At 39.0% G+C, this 24,258-nt stretch overlaps 1 protein-coding gene across 3 annotated transcripts in view; it reads right to left on the bottom strand.

Moving 5' to 3' along the window:
• Positions 1-24,258, bottom strand: part of TTC39B (tetratricopeptide repeat domain 39B) — a 138,530-nt gene that overhangs the window by 83,999 nt on the left and 30,273 nt on the right. For 2 of the 3 annotated variants that reach the window (XM_059924695.1, XM_059924699.1), the window contains exon 2: positions 17,575-17,609. In XM_059924695.1, the coding sequence (XP_059780678.1) occupies positions 17,575-17,609 (35 nt within the window). Of the gene's footprint in view, positions 1-7,291; positions 7,354-17,574; positions 17,610-24,258 lie in introns of those variants that run through there. The other variant, XM_059924696.1, reaches the window with a different exon arrangement.

Raw genomic sequence — 24,258 nt, 5'->3', positions numbered from 1 at the left:
ATCTAAAAACCAGCACTTAATATAGTGCCTATCACATGCTTGTTGAACTAATTCAATTATTTTCAAAATCTCTTTCCAGGTCAAGCATACCAAGGATCTGTGGCTCCAGAAGATCTGGGGCAGAATTACTTGCAAGTATTTGTATGTCTTTAATATAAATATTTGGCTGCAAAGTACCAATACTTTTACAGTTGAAAAATTACAACACATATAATGAAATAATTAGGTACTTTCTGAATGTTCTCCTCACCTGCTGATAGTATCTGCTCCACGAGGGCAGATACAATATCTTGTTCAGCATCATGTCCCCAAAGCCTGGCAAGAGCTTTGTGACAAATGTAAACGTTTGTTAATGAATGAATGAAAGGAATGAATGAATATAAGTTCTTTATCAGTCTAGGTAAGGAAGAATTTCCTATTTTTAGGACTCTTTCCTCATTGAATTCAAAGTTGCTGCATTTAGGAATGACGAAATGTTTAAAAATAAAAACAGCAGATGTTTGATCTCTGGGTGGTAGAGAGTTTCTTTTTTAAAATCCTTGATTTATTTTTTATGCTGCAGGAAATCAATCAAAATACTAGCACCCGAAAAAACTCATATAATATATTCTGCATCTACAAAGACGACTGTTAACAGTTGGTATTTAAAAGTATTTTGATTACTGACCTCTGAACTTAACTTTTAGAAATCGCTTTAGCTAATGTGATTTTAAGATAAAGGAATGAGATCAGTAACCAAATGATCTGAATCAGATCACTAAAATAATAAGACTTTCATGTAACAAAGACCAGTCAAGAACATATGGGGGTTATCAAGGGAACCAAAATTTAACCTCTCTCTTTACAAAAGGTTCAAAATTGATTCAATAAAAATTCAGCAAGGATGCAGTTCTAGCCTCCAGTGTATTCCAAAGGGGACACAATGACTAAGGACAGATGTTTAGACTAAAGGGTCTGCGTCACCAGAAAAAAAAAATGGCACCGACTCAAACGCACAATTAGAAAAGGGTGGTCATGCAAAGGTCACTCTTGGGTAACTCCCATTTACTGTGATCTGCTACAAAGAGACTGGCTGAACCCGACACAGCACAGACAGCGCTGAAGTCTATGACTACTGACGCTATTCTGCCAGCACGCCGCCGTACTTCATTTTTAAGGTTTTAATCACCTTAACAGAACAAAACGCCATAATGACGCCAACAAAGGACATAAGACAAACACAGCGAATACAAAGTGAGCCGTCATCATCCTTCCATTGTTCTGCAGCCCCATGTACACCTTGCAGCAGCAGTAAACCAGCCATAGCGTCCCGGGAAGACTGAATCCTTCTCAGCAAGATTCACTATTTTCTCCAATTTCAGCACTCACTCTCAGGAACTTAAGGAAAAAAGACATGGGGGGGGGGTGGGGGTAGCCCTGGCAGGCTTGACATGAAGGCTTTAATGAAGACAATGTCAATTAACAAAAACTGCAGGTCTCCAGTGAAATTTCACTCCAATTTTTTTAATCAGCATAGCTTTCCTTAAATTAAATCCTCACAGGTCCAAAGAGAACGCTGCAATCATACCCCTAGGAACAGCTAAATAAATGCAACATACTCACAGGTTTAGAGCAGCTGTAACTTTGAAGGAATTAATATAGCCCCACTGTGAAGATGCCCTCTCTTCTACCAGATTTTTTAAAAGCCAATGAAAAGAAGAGACAATCCTCAATTTAAAAGGCAAAAAAATCCTCAATTTCTGTTTTATTTCTTGGTCTCCGGTGAGACTCTCAATTACTGAGCTTAAGAAAAGAAGTTGCCCGGCAGCTGACAGCATCCCAGAGTTTCCCAGGGCAGAATTTTAAGACATGTCAGTTAAAGTGGCAGCTACACTCACTGCCGAAGCTTATGCTCCTGCAGGAAGGGATGCTGGGAGATTTTTTTTTTTTTTTCCCAATCTCTGCTGCAGCCTAATTCTAATCCATCACTGTTTGATTATCCTAGGGAAGCAAGCAAGAAAAATACAAATAGCCTGGATTTATAAAATCCACAGGGCCTTTTAATGATTTTTCACCTAATCCAGGGATTCACCACTATCAAAGAGGGTTGAATGAGGAATAAAATGAATTACCTCTTTTGTTTTTTTTTTGTTTTTTTTGTTTTTTTTTTTTACCTCTTTTGTTTTAAGGAAAATGTAAGAGCAGTCTGATGCTCCCAAGTTAGAATTGGATTTTATCTCTTACTGACTTTTTAAAAACACTAAATAAGGGAAAGTCAAGTTCTGTGAAGTTTTCAGTCAAATGGGTTAAATGCACAAAAGTTAAATTAGTGAAGTGAATGAAATATACATATAAAGTCATTCCAATGTAGATGGAAACTGCAATTTAAAATTAATATTAGATAAAGAATATTTGAATTGATTTTGATAAAACTCAAAAAAATAAAGTAGGCTTAGAGATGGTCAGTGACTTAACAACTTTCTTGTCTTGCATTAAGGGCTCTTACACATATTAGAACTGGACTGTTTCTATGATGTGGCTCACAATTTAATCTGATTATAAAAGTATCAGGTAATGTACTCTGATATTTCCTGATTTTAAAATAATAAAGTCCTTACAGAGAACTGCAAACAAAGAAGGAAATTAAAACTGCATATATATCCACCATGCATGTTATTTTTACCTGTGGTTAGGCTGACTAATGGCCCCAAAGACATCCAAGTCTCAACCCCTGGAACCTATGAATGTTACCTTATATGAGAAAAGAGGCTTGCAAGTGTAATTAAGTTAATAATCTTAAAATGGGAAGATTATCCTAGATTATTTGGTTTGGGCCCTAAATGCAATCACAAGTATCCTTATAAGAGGGAAGCAGCAGGATATTTGACACAAAAGGCACAAGGTGATGTGACCATGGAACCAGAGTGATTTGAAAAGACTATGTTGCTGGCTTTGAAGTTGCATAAAAGCAAAGTCAAGGTGCCCTCACAGAAACCTTTCTTTGCTGATAAAATAAATAGAAATTAAAAGCTTATAATTGCATTGCCTACAGGGGAGACCAAAACTATGCCTATACCTTTAAACCTGCTACTTTATCAGAGCTACATGGAGCTTTAACACATTTTGAGATCATTCTGCTCACAGGTAATAAAAAAAATACTCCTTGCTGGCTTGAATACTTTCACTCTGGACAATAAACATAAAATAAATAACACAGAAATTACACAAAAATAAAAATCACGTATAAATCCCCAAATACTTCTTCAGTGTTAAGCAATTTCAGAGTCCTTTAAATTTGTTAGTAGCTAAGTCTTCAGACTATTAAATGTGTATGATACATGATACTGAACTATACATTATTTATAAATAATGTACCTAATGCAAACATCACTTCGTCTCTGAGGAGTTCTAGCTACACTGTTCTACAAGCATGATGACACAAAGGGGAAAGGTAGGAAGAAGGGGAGAGAGGGAGAACCAGAGATACTGATTAATTTTCAAAACATAGGCAATGGAGAAGTTTGACACATTTCAAAAGGCAAAGCTCCCAAGTATCTGCTTTTGTGGTGTTTTATTACTCATTTCAGGTTGCTATTTTTATCCGGATGGATAAACATATCAGAAAACAAGGCAGATAAAAAATGGTAAAAAGTTAACAAAAGGTAGTGAAGCTCACTACATCCCCTAAAAGTATGACAGCTCATTTACATAAACTTCAGATGGAAAGTGAGTCAGCCCAGAGTCAAGTAACGGCAAAGGAGTCACTGACAATCTGCATAGTGCTTAGTACGCCCAAACAATTGGACATAACCTAATTATGTATGTACGGGTTGATTAACACAACCAGCTGTCATCATTAAAAAGAAGAAAAAAAAAAACACATCCCAAAAGATCCTTTAACTCACTCTCCCTTTGAACAATCACAGCAATATCATTGTTGCTCTATACTTGCTAAGTTCTCAGTAAATGATGGCTGGATTTTTTTTTAATGCACTGCAAATCCTTGCAGTTTACTTTGAATATTCATCTATCGTTTCCAATTAGTACATTAATTCAACAAATTTATTAATTCGACAAATTCATATTGAGCATCTACTATATGCCAAGCATCGTGCTTGGGTACAGGGTGCACCACGATGAGCAGAAGAGAACAGTCCCTTCCTCCTGGAACTTCAAGAGTCCGAAGGAACAGGCAGTCAAAAAACAAGTAAAAAATAACTACAAAATGAGAAATGGTGTGAGAGGAACAAACAAGATGCCAAGACAGAGGAATGAGGAAGGAGTTACGTATTCAGGTGGAGTCATTAAGCAAAGTGGGAGGACATAGCACCTGAGAGCTGAGGATGACCAGGAAGAAGCTCTGGGAGGAATGGAAGGAAGGTGCTCTGGTCAGAGAGGCCAGATGCACAAAGCTAGGGCAGCAAAGGTCTAGCTCAGTCAAAACCCTGGAAGAGGCTTCTGGCTGAGGGCAGAGAATGAGGGTGAGTGGAAGCAGTATGTGGAGACCTGACCTTGACCTCAAGCCTTGCGGGCTGAGGTAGATTGGAGTCTTCATCCCCAGAGACATGCAAACTCATGCACAGATTCTAAGCAAGACAGTGACATCATCCAACTGAATTTCTAAAAGGATCACTCTGTCCTGAATCAAACAAACCTGCTGTTAATAAATTATGAGGCAACTGGGAAATTTGAACACTGACAGGATATTTGATGAATGTTGTTAATTTTTTTAGGTGTGACAACAGCCTTGTGATGTTTTTAAAAAGAGACCTATCTTTTATATGCATACTAAAATACAGATACAGTGATGCCATAAAAGGCTTATAGATTAGATAATAGTTCTGTTTCAATGCAATTTCCTGACCTTGTTATCTGAACGGTAATTACGTATAAGAGCACGTCTTTGTTTTCAGGAAGCACATACTGAAATATTTAGAGGTAGAAATAAAGTATATTGTCTAGGATATGATTCCAAATAACCTTGGGGTGGATTATAGATGAAAAAAGATCAGCCTTGCATTAACAGCTGTTGAAGGTAAGTGGTGGGTATACAAGAGCTCAGTTTACTATCCTCTTTACTTTTTATATATGTTTGAAATTTTTCATATTAAAATTTTAAAATAAGATAACTTTGGCTGTTGTGTGGAGAACGAGTAGGATGCAGTTGGGAGGGTGGAAGAATAGAGAACAAAGGAAGCACGAAAACACATTGGGGGCTCTTAAAGTAATCCAGGCAAAACCTGAGAGTACCTCGAGCTAATGTAATAGAGAGGAGAGAGAGAGAAGTAAACAGATGGGAAATAAATGTTGGAGGTAGAAATCATCAGACTTGGCAGTAGGGAAGTTAAAGAAAAGGGAAGGAATCAAAGATGTCCACCAGGCATCTGGCTTGAGCAAGTGGGTGGAGACATTTACAAAGATGGAGAAGACTGGGAGAGGAAAAGGTTCCGGAGGGATGAGGGAGGCGGCTACCAAGAGTTCACTTTGAAACACAGAAATTAAGGCATTTGGGGGTGGGGACTTCCCTGGTGGTCCAGTGGGTAAGACTCCAAGCTCCCAATGCAGGGGCCTGGATTCCATCCCTGGTCGGGGAACTAGATCCCGCATGCATCCCGCAACAAAGATCCCGCATGCCACAACTAAAACCCAGTGCAGCCAAAATAAATAATTAATTTTTTTTTTTTTTTAATTAAGGCATTTGTGAAATATCCAAGTGAGTGATGAAATAGGCAAGGATTGGACCTATTTCCCATTACAACTGTTAAGGTAGTGCCGGACAGAGTAGTAGTCATGCCCGGAAGGCCACTCTTGGAGGAGGTAAGGAAGTCAGTACTGGGAGCAGGGCTTCTCTGACTTGCAGGCACAACTTGGGTGTTGCTACCTGGGGTTGAGTGATGGTCAGAGAGGCTCCTGAGCCTGCAGAAAAGGGAACCGCAATGACAAAGGCCCTGTCCATAAGGGTTTACGGGTCATTTTCCATTCATTTTGCCACCAACACCACCAAGTCTTCCACCTCCCCTGGGCCTCCTTGGTCAAATGAGACAATTGGACCAAAGGGTCACTAAGAAGCTTTCCTTTGAGCTAGGAAATCCTGTCACTCCTCCTCAGAGTGAAAGGAAGCATTCATAGAATATACATACCTTAACTTGAAGTGTGCATACACGCTCCCTCCCCCCCATAAGCTTATATAAAGAACTACTTATTGTGGAAGGTTCCAATACAATAGCGGACCATTAAAGAAGACCTAACAGTACAAAAGAAAATACACAGAAAAGCAATACAATACAGGGAAGAGATGCTTGGGACACTGCTCACTCTGGGCTTTTTAGTGAAATTTATTTCCATTCACTGTATTCCATTGACTCTATAACACAGATTTTTCATCACGTAGTATCCCCAAAACCCGGATGTATCTTAAAATCAAGAGCAACTTTGACTGCCCTAGATCAAAGTTAAATTCTTAGGGAAAGGATCCACATTTGCTTCTGCCAGTTACCTGAAGGCAAAACCAAGCTGATGCACTTAAAATTAAATTACCTGCTTGAAGTTGTTTGGGCCACACTGGTACCTAATATTCAGACCACAAACTAGCTTGTGATTGAGATTCTGAGAGTGCCGAAAAGTTAAACGCAGGATTCCCATACAGCCCATCAGTTTCACTCCTAGGTATATATGCCAGAGAATTACAAACATGTGTCCACACAAAGAACTGTGCACAGTTGTTTATAGCAGCATTATTCACAACAGTCAAAAACTGGAAAAAACCTGATTGTCTATCAACTTATGAATGGATAAACAAAATGTGGTATATCCACACAGTTGAGTATTATTCAGCCCTAAAAAAGAATGAAATACTGACACATGCCACAACATGGATAAACCTCAAAAGCCAGACACAAAAGAACACATATTGAATAATCCTATTTTTATGAAATGTCTATAGAGACAAATCTAGAAGCAGAAATTAGATTAGTGGTTGCCTAGGAGTAGGAGTGGGAAAGGAGAACGACTGTAAAGGGGCAGAGGGTTTCTTTTTCGGGTGATCAATTTTTTTAAATTAGATTGTAATGATGGTTGTACAATTCTATAAATATAATAAACTCCAATGAATTGTAAATTTAAAACAGGTATTTTATGGGACATAAATTCATAATGTGATAGAGCTATTTTTAAAAGTTCCCAGGGCAGAGAATCTCAAGAGAAGTTTTTTTCCCCTCCCTACCTAGTACCACCAAGATTGAAATACCCACATTTCCTTACTGTGTCTTCCTGCATGACAGTTTTATTTTTCCCTTCCCTTAGGCAAAGTCACCTGTAAAATTCTCCATTGTGTTTTTCTGCTTCCTCAGTGGTATATACAATGTCAGCGGCATCTTAGATCCAATGAAATAATTAAATGCCAACCTGGTGAAGAAAAATCAGGTTGAGGTCGGGGCAGAGAGGTGGCCCTCCAGACCAGAGCAACATTTGGATTACCTAGACAGAGAAGCTGGGTCAAGGAAAAGATCACAGAAACATGAAAATTAATCTAACTCTGCCTGTAGTTACTAGTTATAATTTAACCACTATGAAGAAAAATATTAACTAGATGTTTTTCAACTGTCATTCACCAAATATCACCCTAACTAACCTTAAAACAGACCAAACTATTGCACCATAATTAACTGATCTAAACTGATGAGGGCGGGGGGTGGGGGTTTGCCTTAAAAGCTTTACCTCATTCTAATCTACAGTTTGTAGTTCAAAAGAGAAGGTGTGAAGAAGGACGAAGTCCACGAGAAATGCTGCACTACAAAATATTTTTAATCCTACTGTAAGCTTCTTATCACCTGACTAAAAACGTCTGCCTCTTTCAACTTCTAGATGTAAGAACAAATTCACCGAAGTTCCTGCAAGTGAACACACACACCCCATTGCCTCAGGACTTGATTAAGCACCTATGAATTTCTATATAAGGATAAATTCAAAATTTTAATAAGGTATTATGGAATATTAAGAGATCACTGCTGAAAACATATTAAACCTGAATCTGCTCTAACAGTCTTTGCACATAAATTTGATGTCTCCTCTGACTTCTCTAAACTATCATAAAAAGAAAATCTTGATTAAGTAGTAGGCCCCCCAGTTAATTAGATTTTTGTGCCATGGCCCACTGTGGTTTTTATGAGAAAGAGGTTAATTGAAAACACTACCAATTCACTTGATTCCAAGCAGTTAGTCTACTCTCCTCACTAAACGGAAGGCAGGAATCCATGGTGACCCAAAATCTCTTGTGTCCATGGGTGTCCCAGGTAACCATGGTATCTCTCAAAACCCAAAACCAATGCCAGCCACTCCGATCTCCCAACCAGAAACAGCTCTCTGGAAACCCTGGAACATTTTATTTATTCTTCACATGTCATATCACTTAATTCATGAACAGACTTTATACCCACCACTACATTTTCAGATATGGTAGTTGTGTACAAACAGTGGGCAAGAAGGATACCCAGTCATCAGAGCACCAAGAAGCACATACCAGTATGGAATTGTTAAATCAGGGAGCCAGAGACTAAGGCAGAGCTAATCTTCTAGCAAATTTCTATAGGCCATGAGATGGGTCTAATGTACGGTTCCTCCCTGAGAGATTACTTCCTATGCTAAACAAGTCAGAAACTTCATAAACAATTTTTTAGTTTTTAGAAAGGACATGTTCAATGTCCCACTAACTGTTTAAAAAAAAAAAAAAAAATCTCTAATTTTCCCTCCAGTTCTAAATGTTAGAGATGTTTGTACGATCTACCAGCTTGTAAATCTAGCAACTTCCCAAAATAGTTAATCACTTAAAATAACACAATTGTTACCACAAAGATCCAGAACTAGGAAAACCTACATCTGTGGTGGTGAATTCATTAAGCAGAAAAGGAGAGTAGGAGATAATTTTCTTTTGTGGAAATACTTTAAGGCCTCCCTCATCTGTTCGCTTGCATCTTTTCATTAGAAATTCAGGAGAAAATATTCACAGGAAGAAATTAATCACCAGCTTGGCAAGAGGACCACATCCTGCTACAGAGAGGTGGAAGCATTGCTATCTGCACATAAAACCAAAATATAGAACCAAAATATGTGGTTCAATCAGCATACAGAAAAAGAACTCTACTGATTTCAGCATCTAATGGATCACAAGAGGAATGTCGTGGCATCGTAAATTTAAGAGAGAACGAGAGAGAAATTTTGACAAACCCTGAAATTAGGACAAAATAAAAGTTCACATAAAAAACAACTGAAGAATTTTTTTTACAATTAACATATACTTGTAATCAGAGAGAAAACATACATAATATTTTAAAAGAAAAATATTGAATAATAGATTACTTCAGTAATATTTTTAATTTCAGAAAGGGTCAGTAATACAGGAGACATAGTACAGTAACATCACGCTCTATGTTACGGAATAAAGAGAAACATCCAAGAGAGCTTTCCCTGTGAATGAAGCACATCCTACTAACTTTCAAATGCTATTTGAAAACATTTTTAGTCATTTTGGAATTTTCTTAACATATGTGACACAAGTCTCTACCCTCTTAAATAGAATATACTAGATATAATTTAAACTTTTTCCAATGTCTCAGAGACAGCAATATGAACATGCCTTTCTCAGTAGAGATTAACAGCATCCAAGGTGGGGGAGTAGTATACCACCGATATTTACTGAGCACCTACTATGTGTTTGTACCCATTATCACATTTAAATTAAATTTCATTTTATCTTCCCAATAAATCTGTGAGAGGATGAAGAAACTGAGACTTAGGAACTGTCCCAGAGGGACTTCCCTGGTGGCACAGTGGTTAACAATCCTCCTGCTGGACAGGAATAAAGATGCAGACGTAGAGAATGGACTTGAGGACACGGGGAGAGGGAAGGGTAAACTGGGACGAAGTGAGAGAGTGGCATGGACATATATGCACTACCAAATGTAAAATAGATAGCTAGTGGGAAGCAGCTGCATGGCATAGGGAGATCAGCTCGGTGCTTTTCGACCACCTAGAGGGGTGGGATAGGGAGGGTGGGAGGGAGACGCAAGAGGGAGGGGATATGGGGATATACGTATGCATATAGCTGATTCACTTTGTTATACAGCAGAAACTAACACAGCACTGTACAGCAATTATACTCCAATAAAGATGTTTAAAAAAATAAATAAAAAATAAAAATTTAAAAAATTAAAAAAAAAACAATCCTCCTGCCAATGCAGGGGACACGGGTTCGATTCCTGGTCTGGGAAGATCCAACATGACGTGGAGCAACTAAGCCCGTGCGCCACAACTACTGAGCCTGCGCTCTAGAGCCTGCGAACCACAACTACTGATCTTTTGTGCCACAACTACTGAAGCCCATGCACCCTAGAGCCTGCACACCACAACTATTGAGCCCACGCACCACAACTACTGAAGCCCGCACGCTCTAGGGCCCGCGTGCCGCAACTACTGAGCCTGCATGCCTAGAGCCCGTGCTCTGCAACAAGAAAAGCCACCGCAACAAGAAGCCGGTGCACCGCAACGAAGAGTAGCCCCCGCTCACCGCAACTAGAGAAAGGCCGCGCACAGCAATGAAGACCCAAAAGCAGCCCAAAAAAACTTTTAGAAAAAAAGAAAAAGAAACTGTCCCAGATCTCCCAGGCAGTAAATGGCAACTGAGACTGGTGCTCAAGTTCACCTGTCAAGTCCAAAGGCTTGACTCACCAGAAAGGTACATCTTGTTGTGAGCACCTAAGCTAGGTAAAACCACACTGCTGTGCTTTGGAGTTCTATGACTGTATGCCATATTTACTTTCTTCTTTCTCTGCCATTTTTTGCTACTATCAACAAACTGGCTTCTAAAACCACCTCCTCAGGAAGGGGAAGCTGGGACAAAGTGAGAGAGTAGCATTGACATATATACTCTACCAAATGTAAAATGGATGGCTCGTGGGAAGCTGCTGCATCGCACAGGGAGATCAGCTCGGTGCTTTGTGACCACCTAGAGGGGTGGGATAGGGAGGGTGGGAGGGAGACGCAAGAGGGAGGGGATATGGGGATATATGTATACGTATAGCTGATTCACTTTGTTATACAGCAGAAACTAACACAACATTGTAAAGCAATTATACTCCAATAAAGATATAAAAAATTTAAAAATAAAAATAAATAAATAAAACCACCCTCTTACCATACCTCCTAGAACTCTGGCAAAATTATGCCAAAAAGCATAAGTCTACTTACATTCATTGTAAATAGACTCTGGATGGAATCCTCTACTACAAGTAAAGGGCAAGATTTTTAGAGCACGGGCTCTAATACCTACTTTGGCTACCCTTTCTGGCTTTGGGCTCTATTTCAAAGAGGTAAGGTTCTCAATTAGGTAAAGTGTTACTATTATGTGTTGCTACAACTAAGGTGAGAGAAGCAAGTACCAGGGACATTTTGGCAACATTGAAAAGGAAACACAAAACTGTTTAAGAAACAGTCTCAGGTGTCACAAGAAATAATGCACATCAGAAAACTAAAAGAACAAGGCAAGTTCTAGAATGGGTAAACCTTTGGGTTTGGTAAACTGAACAGGACAGGGAAGTTAAATTTGGAAGTAAAAAAAATGCTGGCAACAGCAGATAAATGCAGCTAAAGACAGGCTGAAAGAGGCAATGAATGGAAAAGAATATGTTAGATAACAAGAAAGTGAGATAGCATTAAAAAACTATTGTTTTCAAGATGAGAAGAAAACTGTAATATGGTTGACAGTAGGATAAAAGAAGCTAAGACATACAAAGCCTCCAAGAATTCCACATTTTAAGAGTTCACAACAGGTTTCTGATAGTCATGAATCAAAAACATCTCGATCACATGGGTCATTTTTGGATGCTATTCTTCTGAGAACCAGTCATACTAATATCGAAACATCTAAAGCAGATAAGTAGAGCAGTTTTTGGTAAACACAGACATATAGATCAAAGGAACAAACCAGAAAGCCCAGAAACACAGCATTATTATTTTAATGAGTGTATTATTTGATAAAGTAGGCATCATACATAAATTTTCTTTTACTCACAGACTTAGCAAATGGCGTTGGAATACTGGGCTAGCAATTTTAGGGTTGGCATGAGATAGGGATCTAAATTAACTTCAGTTGGGTTAAGTTCAGGATTTTCTTTTTTTTAGTTCAGCTATGACCTTACTGATTTTCTCCCAGCTGGATCTATTTCTGAGAGAAGGCAGTTGAAGTCACCAACTATGGTAACAAAATCATCTATTTCTCCTTGTATGTAGTTTGTGCCTCTAGTAGTTTGATGTGCTGTTGTTAGGTACCTACACATTAAGAACTGTTATGTTTTCTTGGAGAACTGGCCCCTCTGTCATTAAGTAATGCCTTTCTTTATCCCTGATAACTTTCCTTACTTTGAAGTCTGCTCTGTCCAAAATTAGTATAGCTACTCCTGCTTTCTTCTGATTAGTGTTAGCATGGTATATTTTTCTCTGTCCATTTACTTTTACTCTATATGTGTCTTTTATTTAAAGTGGGTTTCTTGTAGACAACATATAGTTGGACCATGTTTTTTGATCTACTCTGACAATGTCTTTTAATTGGTAAATTTACACCACTGACATTCAAAGTGATTATAGATATAGTTGGATTAATATCTACCATATTTATTACTGTTTTTTATTTGTTGCCCTTGTTCTTTGTTCCTATTCTTGTCTTCTACTCTTTTTCTGGCTTATATTGTTTTAATTGAGCATTTTATATGCTCCATTTTCTCTCCTTTCTTAGCACATCAGCTTTACTTCTTTTTTTACTTTTTTTTGGTGGTTGACCTAGAGTTTGCAGTACACATTCACAACTAATCCAAGTCTACATTAAAGTACACTATACCATTTCACAAGTAGTGTGAGTACCTTATAATAACAAAATAATCCTAATTCCTCCCTCCCATCCCTGTATCATTGTTGTCATTCATCTCACTTATATGTAAGCATACATAAGCATGTATATATACATAAGATATAAACATAAGCATATATAACCAAATACACTGTTGGTATCATTTTCAACAAACTGTTATCTGTTAGATCAATTAAGAATATGAAAAAATGTTTTATTTTACTTTGACTTATTCCTTCTTTGATGTTCTTCTTTTCTTTAAGTAGATTTCAGGTTCTGACCCATATTTATTTTTCCTCTCTCTATAGAATTTCTTTTAATATTTCTTACAAGGCAGATCTATGGGCAACAAATTGCTTCAATTTTCGTTCACCTGAGAAAGTCTTTATTTCTCCTTTACTTTTTAAGATAATTTCAGAGAGTACAGAATTCTAAGTTGATGGTTTTATTCTCTCAATACAAACATTTCACTCTACTTTCTTCTGCTTGCCTGGTTTCTGAGGAGAAGCTGGATGTAATACTTATCTTTGCTCCTCTATAGGTAAGGTGTATTTTTTCTTTCAAGATTTTTTCTTTATCTTTGATTCTCTGTAGTTTACAAATAATGTACCTAGAGGTCATTTTTTGACAATCATCCTATTTGGTGTTCTCTGAGCTTCCTGGATCTGTGGTTTGGTGTCTAACATTAATTGTGGAAATTCTCAGACATTATTGTTTCAAATATTTCTTCTGTTCTTTTCTTTCTTCTCCTTCTGATGTTCCAATTATGCATATGCTACACCTGCTGTAGTTGCCCCACAGTCCTTGTATATTCTGTTCTGTTTTATTCACTCTTTGTTCTCTTTGCTTTTCAGTTTTTGAGGATTCTATTCCATTCTATTCAGGATTCTATTTCTACAGCCTCTAGCTCAGAGAGCCTTTCCTCAGCCATGTCCAGTCTAATAAGTCCATCAAAGGCATTTTTCATTTCTGTTAGAGTGTTTTGATCTCTAGCATTTCTTTTTGGTTCTTTCTTATGGTTTCCATCTTTCTGCTTACATTACCCATCTATTCCTATAGTCTCTCTACTTCTTCCATAGATCCCATTGCATATTAACCATAGTTTTTTTAAATTCCCACATCCCTGCCACGTCTGGTTCTGATGCTTACTCTGTCTCTTCAAACTGTGTTTTTGGCCTACGGGTCTGCCTTGTAATCTTTCTTGATAGTTAAACATGATGTACATGATAAAAGGAACTGTTATAAATAGGCCTGTGGTCATGTGGTGGTGAGGGGTGGAGGAGGGGAAGCATTCTATCGTCCTGTGGTGAGGTCTCAGTCTTTTAGGGACCCTGTGCCTCTGGACTGGGAACTTCTCAAGTGTTTCTCAGTTTTTCTTCTCTCTTAGATGGGACAGGATAGCCAGAGTGGGCTGGAGCTCCCCAGGTCAGTTAGGTTCTGGTTAACTACTCTCCCATGAGGGCAGGCCTTGTTAAGAACAGTAAACTCTGATGTATTTCAGAATGGTTCTTTTTCTTCTCACCCTGCTGGAAGCCCAAAGGGATTTTTCTCCTCTATTTACTGTATAAGTCTGGTACAGCTTCTGGAGGCAAATTTCACATTGGGGGTGGAGGGGGCTCCATATGAGTGGGTCTCCCTATGGTTCTTAACTCCCAGAGTTATTCACACTGAGCCCCCAGCAATTCATCGATCACAGGTGACGTTTTCCCACCCCTGACCTGGCCGGGGTGTACACCATGACTCTGTACACCATGACTCCCTGTATTTGCCTTTCTGTCCCTCCAGGCTTGGGGGCAGTGATTTTCCCTGTATCCTCTCCTTTCTTATGGATGCAGAATGAGTTGTAGAATTTTCAAGTCTGTTTAGCTCTTTACTTGTTGTTAGGAAAAACTGGCAACTTCAAGCTCCTTACTTGGAAAACCAGAAACCACAAGTCAAGTTCAGAAGGTTTTTGTTTCCCTATAATTTGATTTTTTTTTTTAAACTAATAGGTGCCGATTGGGATTGACATATATACACTAATATGTATAAAATAGAAAACTAAGAACCTGCTGTGTAATAAATAAATAAATAAAATAAAAACTAATAGGTGTTAGAAATTGCTGACAATGCCTTTCAGACCCAAAGGTAAAGCCATTGCCAGTCTAATGCAGCCAGTGAAAGCTCAAAGAAACACAAGTTTTAATGTGTGCCACCCATCGGTCATGTCAATTACATCAGTCTGACCTGTTTTCATCTCCAAGACCTGAACCCCTCTCTGGTGTGTGTCGAGTGTTCTAGCTTCTCATTGGGAACAGCAGCACTTCCACTGGTGAATTCCAGTCACCCGCCCCACAGTCAGATCCTTTTCTACCTCCTAGACTTCAGTCTACCAGGCCACCCAAGCTCAATTCCTGCCAACGCTCAGAGCAGAGAAGCCACAGCAGAGCTGAGTAAGATTTCTGGATGGCAAATAATGCACTCACCTTAAAAGTCATTTTTTAAATTACACAAGTAGATTACCTTTCAAAGAGTACAGTATGAAAAGGGAAGGGGGGAAAAAGAGTAAAACTTTACAGTGGCAAGATCTGACAAACACTATCTCAAGCCAAGTGATGAAGTTTAGCATCAGCAGGAGTAAACCAGGTTGATAACATGTATCTTTGATATAATGTGATGAGAATGATACTTTAGGTCTGTGATCTTCCTCCCAAAAACACATGACCTCAGTCTAATCATGAGGGGAAAAAAACCAGACAAATCCCAGCTGAGGGACATTCCACAAAACAAATGACCAGTACTCAAAACCAAGGAAACTCTGAGAAACGGTCACAATCAAGCATAGCCTAAGGAGACAGGACGAATGATTGTACTGTGGTGTCCTAAATGGGATCCTAGGACAGAAAAAGGATACTCCATAAAAACTAAAGAAATCTGAATCAAGTATGGACTTTAGTTATAACAATGTATCTGTATTAGATTATTAATTGTGACAAATGTACCATTCTAATGTAAGAAATTAATCATAGGGAAAACAAGTGTGGGATATACAGGACTCTCCGTACTATCCTCATAATAATTCTGTAAATCTGAAACTATTGCACAGTAGAAAGGTTATTTTTTAAAATCCTAATCACAATTAAGTTTTTTATTCACATACACATTCAATGACATAAACACTAAAACTTTTGGACAATATAAAAATTTGCAACTCTAACATAAAAATAGCAATTAAGGGAAAGTATCTGTAGCAAATAGGACAAAACATGAAGGTGTATATATATTTTAAAGTTCATAAGTATGTAAAAGAAACACTGAGAAGAATGTTAAATAGGCGAAAGAAGACTAGAATTCATACAAAAGGAAATGCAATGGACTAAACAATGATTATGAGAAAAAAAATTTAGGGGGTGGTGTGCACCACATGGCTTGTAGGATCTCAGTTCCCTGACCAGGGACTGACCCCAGGCCATGGCAATGAAAGCCTAGAATCCTAACCACTAGGCCATTAGGGAACTACCAGAAAAAAAAATTTCAAACAAAACAATTAGGTATCATTTAAGCAGCAAAATGGTTTCAAATAATACCTAGGGATGAAAATGCTACATTTTAAACCACTTCACTTATACACAGTTCACAGCCCTGCAAACGGGTGAAACTCTTTTGAAAGTGCTGTGGACTGAATAGCGTTCCCCCAAATTTCACATGTTGAAGCCCTGATCCCCAGTGTGATGGTATTTGGAGATAAGGACTTTGGGGGATAATCAGGTTTAGATCAGGTCCTGAGAGGGGGGCCCTCATGACTAATGCCCTTATAGGAGGAGACCCCAGAAAGCTTGCTCTCTCGCTCTCTCTCCCTCTGCCATGTGAAGATACAACGAGAAGGTGACCATCTGTAAATCAGGAAGAGAGCTCTCACCAGAACCTGACCACACTGGCACCCTGATCTCCGACTTCCAGGCTCCAGAACTGTGAGAAAATAAATCTCTGTTGTTTAAGCCACCCAGTCTATGGTATTTTATTATGGCAGCCTGAGCTAACTAACACAGAAAGGCAACTTGAGAAATATCACATTAAGAATAAAAATATTCATCCCTTTTAATCCAATAATTCTACATGGGTGAAGTTAACCTTTTGGAGACATTCAAAAATATGATAAAGCTATACACATTGAAATGTTCACTACTTAGTTTTAAGTTTTTAAACCAGTGAAAAACTAAATGTCTAACAAAGGAGAAATGAATAAGTAAATTGTGATGTTCCATTTGATCTAATATGATGTCATTTAAAATCATTACAAAAATTATGTAGGCTTATAGGAAATACTTATAATAAAACTAAGCGCAAACCAAAAGCAAAAATCTACAACATGAGGCTAACCATGTAAATAAATATGGGCAAGATGTAAAAGGGTTAGCTATAAACAAATAAACTTTAATTTGTCGGCAAACATTTTTTTCTTTCATTTTAGTTTAAGGTTACAAGAAATAAGACTCAAAAATATATTTGAAAAAAAAAATATATATATATATATTTGATAGTAACTTTAGACAGATCCTTTCTTAAGCTTAATCACATCCTAACTGTTAAATTATGGAGAAGTGAATTTTTCCAACAATAGCCACTACACTCAAAAAAATGAGAATGAAATATTTACATTTCTTATAAGAAAACCATCAATTTTTCTCTACTACATACTTTTTTATTATGTTACTACTTACATAGAGAGGGTTTCCAAGGCATCTTCAAAGATGTCCTGGGGGAGAACAAAAAACACAATGAGTTTCTCAAGAATCAAGAAATTTAAATATAAAAGAGAGAGAGAGTGTGTGTGTGTGTGTGTGTGTGTGTGTACTCCCCGTGTGTGTGTATGTACTCCCCATGTGTGTGTGTGTGTGTGTGTACTCCCCGTGTGTGTACTCCCCGTGTGTGTGTGTGTACTCCCCATTTGTGTACTCCCTGTGTGTCTCTGTGTGTGTGTGTGTGTACTCCCCATTTGTGTACTCCCTGTGTGTCTGTGTGTGTGTGTGTGTACTCCCCATTTGTGTACTCCCTGTGTGTCTGTGTGTGTGTGTGTGTGTACTCCCCATTTGTGTACTCCCTGTGTGTCTGTGTGTGTGTGTGTGTGTGTGAGTGTGTGTACTACCCGTGTGTGTGTACTCCCCGTGTGTGGGTGTGTGTGTACTCCCCGTGTGTGTGTGTATGTGTACTCCCCGTGTGTGTGTGTACTCCCCGCGTGTGTGTGTGTGTGTGTGCAGGTGCACACACCTCTCAGGGCAGAGTGGGGACAGTTTGCGTGGGCTGCAGTAGAACCATTCCACTTAACTCTTACTAATGGAATTCCTTTCAGAGAAACCAACACATGAATTTAAGTGAGGTTTAATTTAGGGTTGGTTTTGTCACTAATAAGACGAGTAAGCTACTCAGCCAGCAATCAGACTGGGCTCATCTGAAGAGAATGTGACTCCTTCAGTGGGGTCTTCAGTCCTCAGTCTCATCCAACCCAGAAGCAGAATAAAACAAAGAACAGGACCTGCCCGATTCAGTCGTCTCTTTCTCCATGGTTGGCCACGTTAGCACGTCTGGGCCTTCGGGTCACGTCTAACTCCACTACCCGCCCAGCAAGTCTCCCTGTCACCAGCTTTTACCTGTAGCATACAGGGCAGCGCTTTCCTTCATGCCACTGGCCTGTTCAAAATCTGCAACAGGAGAAAAACCCAAACACACACACATACACACATAATACACACACTCACTCACATCTGCTCACAAATCCACACATGCGCCCCACGCTCATACACACTGGCTCATACACTCACAATCTCACCCCTAAACTCACAGTCATACACACACAAACACACATACACTCACTCACTCACAAACTCACACTCACACACGAAGCTCCCTCACAGTTGCAAAAATCAAATCCAAGCTCCTCATCCGGGTATTTGGGACCCACCATAACCTAGTCAAACCTTCAAGGCCTCCTTCTCTCACATCCCTACCACCTTCTCCACAGCCAAGCACAAGGACCTCACTGGTCTCCCTACTCTCAAGCTTGACATCTGCCATTCAGTTCTTCGCGCAACAGCCGCAGTTATTCTTTCCTTTCCCTTCTTTTAATAAGCTCATACCATTCCACTGCTTTAGACCTCTTTAAAAGCTTTCCATTGCACTTAGAATAAACCCAAATTCCTTCCCGTGATCTACAAAGCCCTAAGTGACCCTGCCAGCCTCTGTCCACTCTCCACCCACCAGACTCACTCCACTTCAGCCAAAGGTCTGTCTTTCTGGTCCGTGCACAAGCCAAATTCATCCCACACCTCTCTGCATTGTCTCTCTTTCCTAGAATGTTCTTCACTCAACTCTTCCTATGACTGACTCATTCTCACCCTTCCGTTTGCAGTTCAGAAAGCCACCTCCTCAAAGAGACCACCTCTGATAACCCTAATTAGAATTACTAAGAATAGCAGCTTACTTAGTTTCCCATCATCTGATTTCTTTCATTCATAATACTTAATCTCTAATCATCTTATTTGTTTCCTTGGTTACAATCTATCTCCATTAGGGCATTTATCATGTTTACAGAGGAACCGCCAGGGCTTGGCACAGAGCTGTTGCTCAACAGCTATATGTTGCCTAATGAATGAATGAACTGAGCTTGGGCCATCAAGGCACTGATCACATCACCTCATTTACAGATAGGACACAGAAATGAGGAAAGAGCGTTACAGAGCTTTTCCCTCGTGTGACCATTAATATTGAACAATGTATACAACATACTGATTCTGCATTTAGGCAGGAAAGGAAAAAAAAATGTGTAAATACGAAAAAGAAGAAACAACATTATAAGTAGTGGCAGAAGTGAGTTTAGAATTTGGGATCCCTGACCTATTGATCTCTATTAATACCACACTCTGTAAGGGAGGCACAGTCAAGGGCAATTCTTTCTTACTCCTCACTCTCCAGAAATTAGTGATTGGAACAATATCAGAAGACTTTGTCATTTTGAATCACAGCTCAGTGTCCCACGTGCCAGCACACAGGTTTATCATGTGAGGGGTTGTGGAGAAGGGGAGAGACGAATACTCTCCAGGAGTACAGATCTGGTAGTGATGACCAGTTACCTGTGCCAGACACCAGCTCATGGTCCCTCTGCCATCCATTAACCCCACCTGGGCCGACCTGTACCAGGAAGGGGGAACGCAGACAGCGTGCTCCTGGGAGCTTCTGTACATCCAACCCCTTCCTCACAAACCTCAACCCAGAGCAGGGCTCACAGCAGACACTGAGATACTGAGTGGGCTTCAGAAAGGATAACTCGGGAAGCCAGTACTCCTTTTGAAAGGAGACAAGGATAATATTTACACTTAAACAAGTAATACCCCCATCCCCACCTCAAAACAAGAAACACTAAGTTATATCCAGTAAGAAATCATCTTCACTTGAGGAACATCTCTCCACTTTGTCACATGCAGAGGGTTCTCTAAATAAAGCGTGCTGTACAACGTGGTAACCAGAGTTAACAATACTACATTACATATTTGAAAGCTGTTAAGAGAGTAGATCTTCAAAGTTCTCATCACACACACACAAAATTATAACTATGTGAGGTGATGGATGTGTTAACGAACCTTAGTATGGTAATCATTTCACAATATATGCATGTATCAAATCGTGAAGTTGTACACCTGAAACTCACACAGTGTTATAGGTTAACTACATCTCAATAAAGCTGGTGGAAATTTTTAATTAAAAAAGAATGTTAAAATATATATTTTTCCATTTAGATGAATAATAAAAATTTAAGAGAATGCCTCTATTAGTAATGGAAAAAATCCACCAGAGTTCTAGGATATTATTCTAATAAACCAGAGATGAGAAAGAGAGAAAGTGAGAGAGAAAGAGTGAGAGAGAGAGGAAGGAAGGAAGGGAGAGAGGGAGGGAGGGAGGGAGAGAAAGAAAGAGGGAGGGAGGAGGGGAGGAAGGGAGGGAGAGAGGGGGAGAGAGAAAGGAAGGAAGGAAGGAAGGGAGGAAGGGAGGAAGGGTGTTAACTTAAAAAAATGCACAACGTAAGAGTGGCGAGTTAAGTTTGATTTGGGGCAAAATGAGGACTGCAGCCCAGGAGACAGCATTTCAGATAACTGAGAAACTGCTCCAAGGAGGCGAGGGGAGGAGCCATGATATATAGGAGTTTTGCAACAAAGGGCAGGTAGTCTGGAATGGCAAAAGATTACCAGATACTCAAGTTAAGGAATTTAGTGCTTTTGTATGTATGGGAAGATGCAAGAGTCTGGGCTCGCTGAAATCATTCCTTTGATATGCACCTCAGATATCTGGGGCCAGTATCCTGTATTTTCACATCCTGAGTTTCCTCAGGGCTCACCGCAGGAAGTGGCTTCAGTCTGTCGGCTGCTAGATGGCAGGTATTCTTTTCAGCCCTGAGTTTCCTCAGGGCTCACCGGCTCACGTTGGAGGGCTGCAATCTTTGATGACTGTGACATCCTTTGTTCACTGATAAGGCAGGAAATACTCCATTTATAAATATTCCACTTATCAAGGGGAAGAAAACTTTGTCTCTGAAGGCCAGACAAAGGGTGAATTTTTTTCACTTAAAAAAAAGGAAAGGTAAAGAGAAGAACTAAGATTTTACGAGTGCCTATCATGTGCCAGGCACTTTACAAAAGCTCCTCCCAATTTGCAGCAAGTAAATCCAGTCGCAGGTAACTACCTGCCCAATATTACACAGCTGGCAAGGGAAGGAATTGAGATTCACCCTCAGATTTCTTTAACTCCAAAGTATTTTTTTCAATGTTAATAAAAAATATCCAAAACTTGGAGCTAAGGCAGTTGGGCAGGAGTTGAGAGTGGGTGGGTGAGGAGGGGGCGGTGTATCTCTGCAGGTCATGCCGCATGTTGTTGCGCAAATCCTCCCAAGGATTCCTGAATTCTCTAGGAGAACTTCCTTGTGTTTGAGACTTTGCTATTTACTATAAGATTAGAACCCAGATACTGTGAGATGACATGTTAGCTTGCAGATTTCGGAATGGTGAGAAAACCTCAATGATTAGTTTTACAGCCCTGTAGGACACTATCCACTTTTATCTGTAGCCTAGCAATCTTAATCTAACATTGTTTTTGTCTTAAGCCTATAAATACCCAGTTCCACAAATACCCGGAGAATCAGTTTACCACCTCACTGTTTTCCTCGTTGACAGGTTAAATAAAATTTCTACACGTTCACTTTATATCTTTATGAAAATCATATTTCTAATTTTTGGAAATTATACTTTTTAAAACATCTTTATTGGAGTATAATTGCTTTACAATGTTGTGTTGGTTTCTTCTGTATAACAAAGTGATTCAGCTATACATATACATACATCCCAATATCCCCTCCCTCTTGTGTCTCCCTCCCACCCTCCTTATCCCACCCCTCTAGCTGGTCACAAAGCACCGAGCTGATCTCCCTGTGCTATGCAGTAGATTCCCACTAGCTATCTATTTTACATTTGGTAGTATTTATAAGTCCATGCCACTCTCTCACTTTATCCAGCTTACCCTTCCCCTCCTCGTGTCCTCAACTCCATTCTCTATGTCTGAGTCTTTATTCCTGTCCTGCCCTAGGTTCATCATAACCATTTTTTTTTTAGATTCCACATATATGTGTTAGCATACAGTATTTGTTTTTCTCCTTCTTACTTACTTAACTCGGTATGACAGATTCTAGGTCCATCCACCTCACTACAAATAACTCAGTTTCGTTTCTTTTTTATGGCTGAATAATATTCCATTGTATATATGTGCCACATCTTCTTTATCCATTCATCTGTTGATGGACACTTAGGTTGCTTCCATGTCCTGGCTATTGTAAATAGTGCTGCAGCGAACATTTTGGTACATGACTCTTCTTGAATTATGGTTTTCTCAGGGCATATGCCCAGTAGTGGGATTGCTGGGTCATATGGTACTTCTAGTTTTAGTTTTTTAAAGAACCTCCATACTGTTCTCCATAGTGGCCGTATCAATTTACATTCCCACCAACAGTGCAAGAGGGTTCCCTTTTCTCCACACCCTCTCCAGCATTTATTGTGTGTAGAGTTTTTGATGATGGCCATTCTGACCGATGTGAGGTGATACCTCATTGCAGTTTTGATTTGCATTTCTCTAATGATTAGTGATTTTGAGCATCCTTTCAAGTGTTTGTTGTCAATCTGTATATCTTCTTTGGAGAAATGTCTATTTAGGTCTTCTGCCATTTTTGAATTGGATTATTTGTTTTTTTGATATTAAGCTGCATGAGCTGCTTGTATATTTCAGAGATTAATCCTTTGTCAGTTGCATCATTTGCAAATATTTTCTCCCATTCTGAGGGTTGTCTTTTTCTCTTCTTTATGGTTTCCTTTGCTGTGCAAAAGCTTTTAAGTTTCATTAAGTCCCATTTGTTTATTTTTGGTTTTATTTCCATTTCTCTAGGAGGTGGGTCAAAAAAGATCTTGCTGTGATTTATAACAAAGAGTGTTCTTCCTATGCTTTCCTGTAAGAGTTTTTATACTGTCTGGCTTTACATTTAGGCTTTAATCCATTTTGAGTTTATTTTTGTGTATGGTGTTAGGAAGTGTTCTAATTTCACTCTTTTACATGTAGCTGTTCAGTTTTCCCAGCACCACTTATTGAAGAGGCTGCCTATTCTCCATTGTATATTCTTGCCTCCTTTATCAAAGATAAGGTGACCATATGTACATGGGTTTATCTCTGGGCTTTCTATCCTGTTTCATTAATCTATATTTCTGTTTTTGTGCCAGCACCATATTGTCTTGATTACTGTAGCTTTGTAGTATAGTCTGAAGTCAGGGAGTCTGAATCCTCCAGCTCCGTTTTTCTTTCTTAAGACTGCTTTGGCTATTCGGGGTCTTTTGTGTTTTCATACAAATTGTGAAATTTTTTGTTCTAGTTCTGTGAAAAATGCCATTGGTAGTTTGATAGGGATTGCTTTGAATCTGTACATTGCTTTGGGTAGTATAGTCTATTCACAATGTTGATTCTTCCAATCCAAGAACATGGTATATCTCTCCATCTATTTGTATCACCTTTAATTTCTTTCATCAGTGTCTTATAGTTTTCTGCATACAGGTCTTTTGTCTCCCTAGGTAGGTTTATTCCTAGGTATTTTATTCTTTTGTTGCAATGGTAAATGGGAGTGTTTCCTTAATTTGTCTTTCAGATTTTTCATCATTATTGTATAGGAATGCAAGAGATTCCTGTGCATTAATTTTGTATCCTGCTACTTTACCAGATTCATTGATTAGCTCTAGCAGTTTTCTGGTAGCATCTTTAGGATTCTCTATGTATAGTATCATGTCATCTACAAACAGTGACAGTTTTACTTCTTCTTTTCCGATTTG

The sequence above is a fragment of the Balaenoptera ricei genome, chromosome 6 (assembly GCF_028023285.1).
Source record: "Balaenoptera ricei isolate mBalRic1 chromosome 6, mBalRic1.hap2, whole genome shotgun sequence".
Lineage (NCBI taxonomy): Eukaryota > Metazoa > Chordata > Mammalia > Artiodactyla > Balaenopteridae > Balaenoptera > Balaenoptera ricei.
Note: the sequence above shows the minus strand (reverse complement) of the source record. Positions and strands in the feature narration are given on the sequence as shown.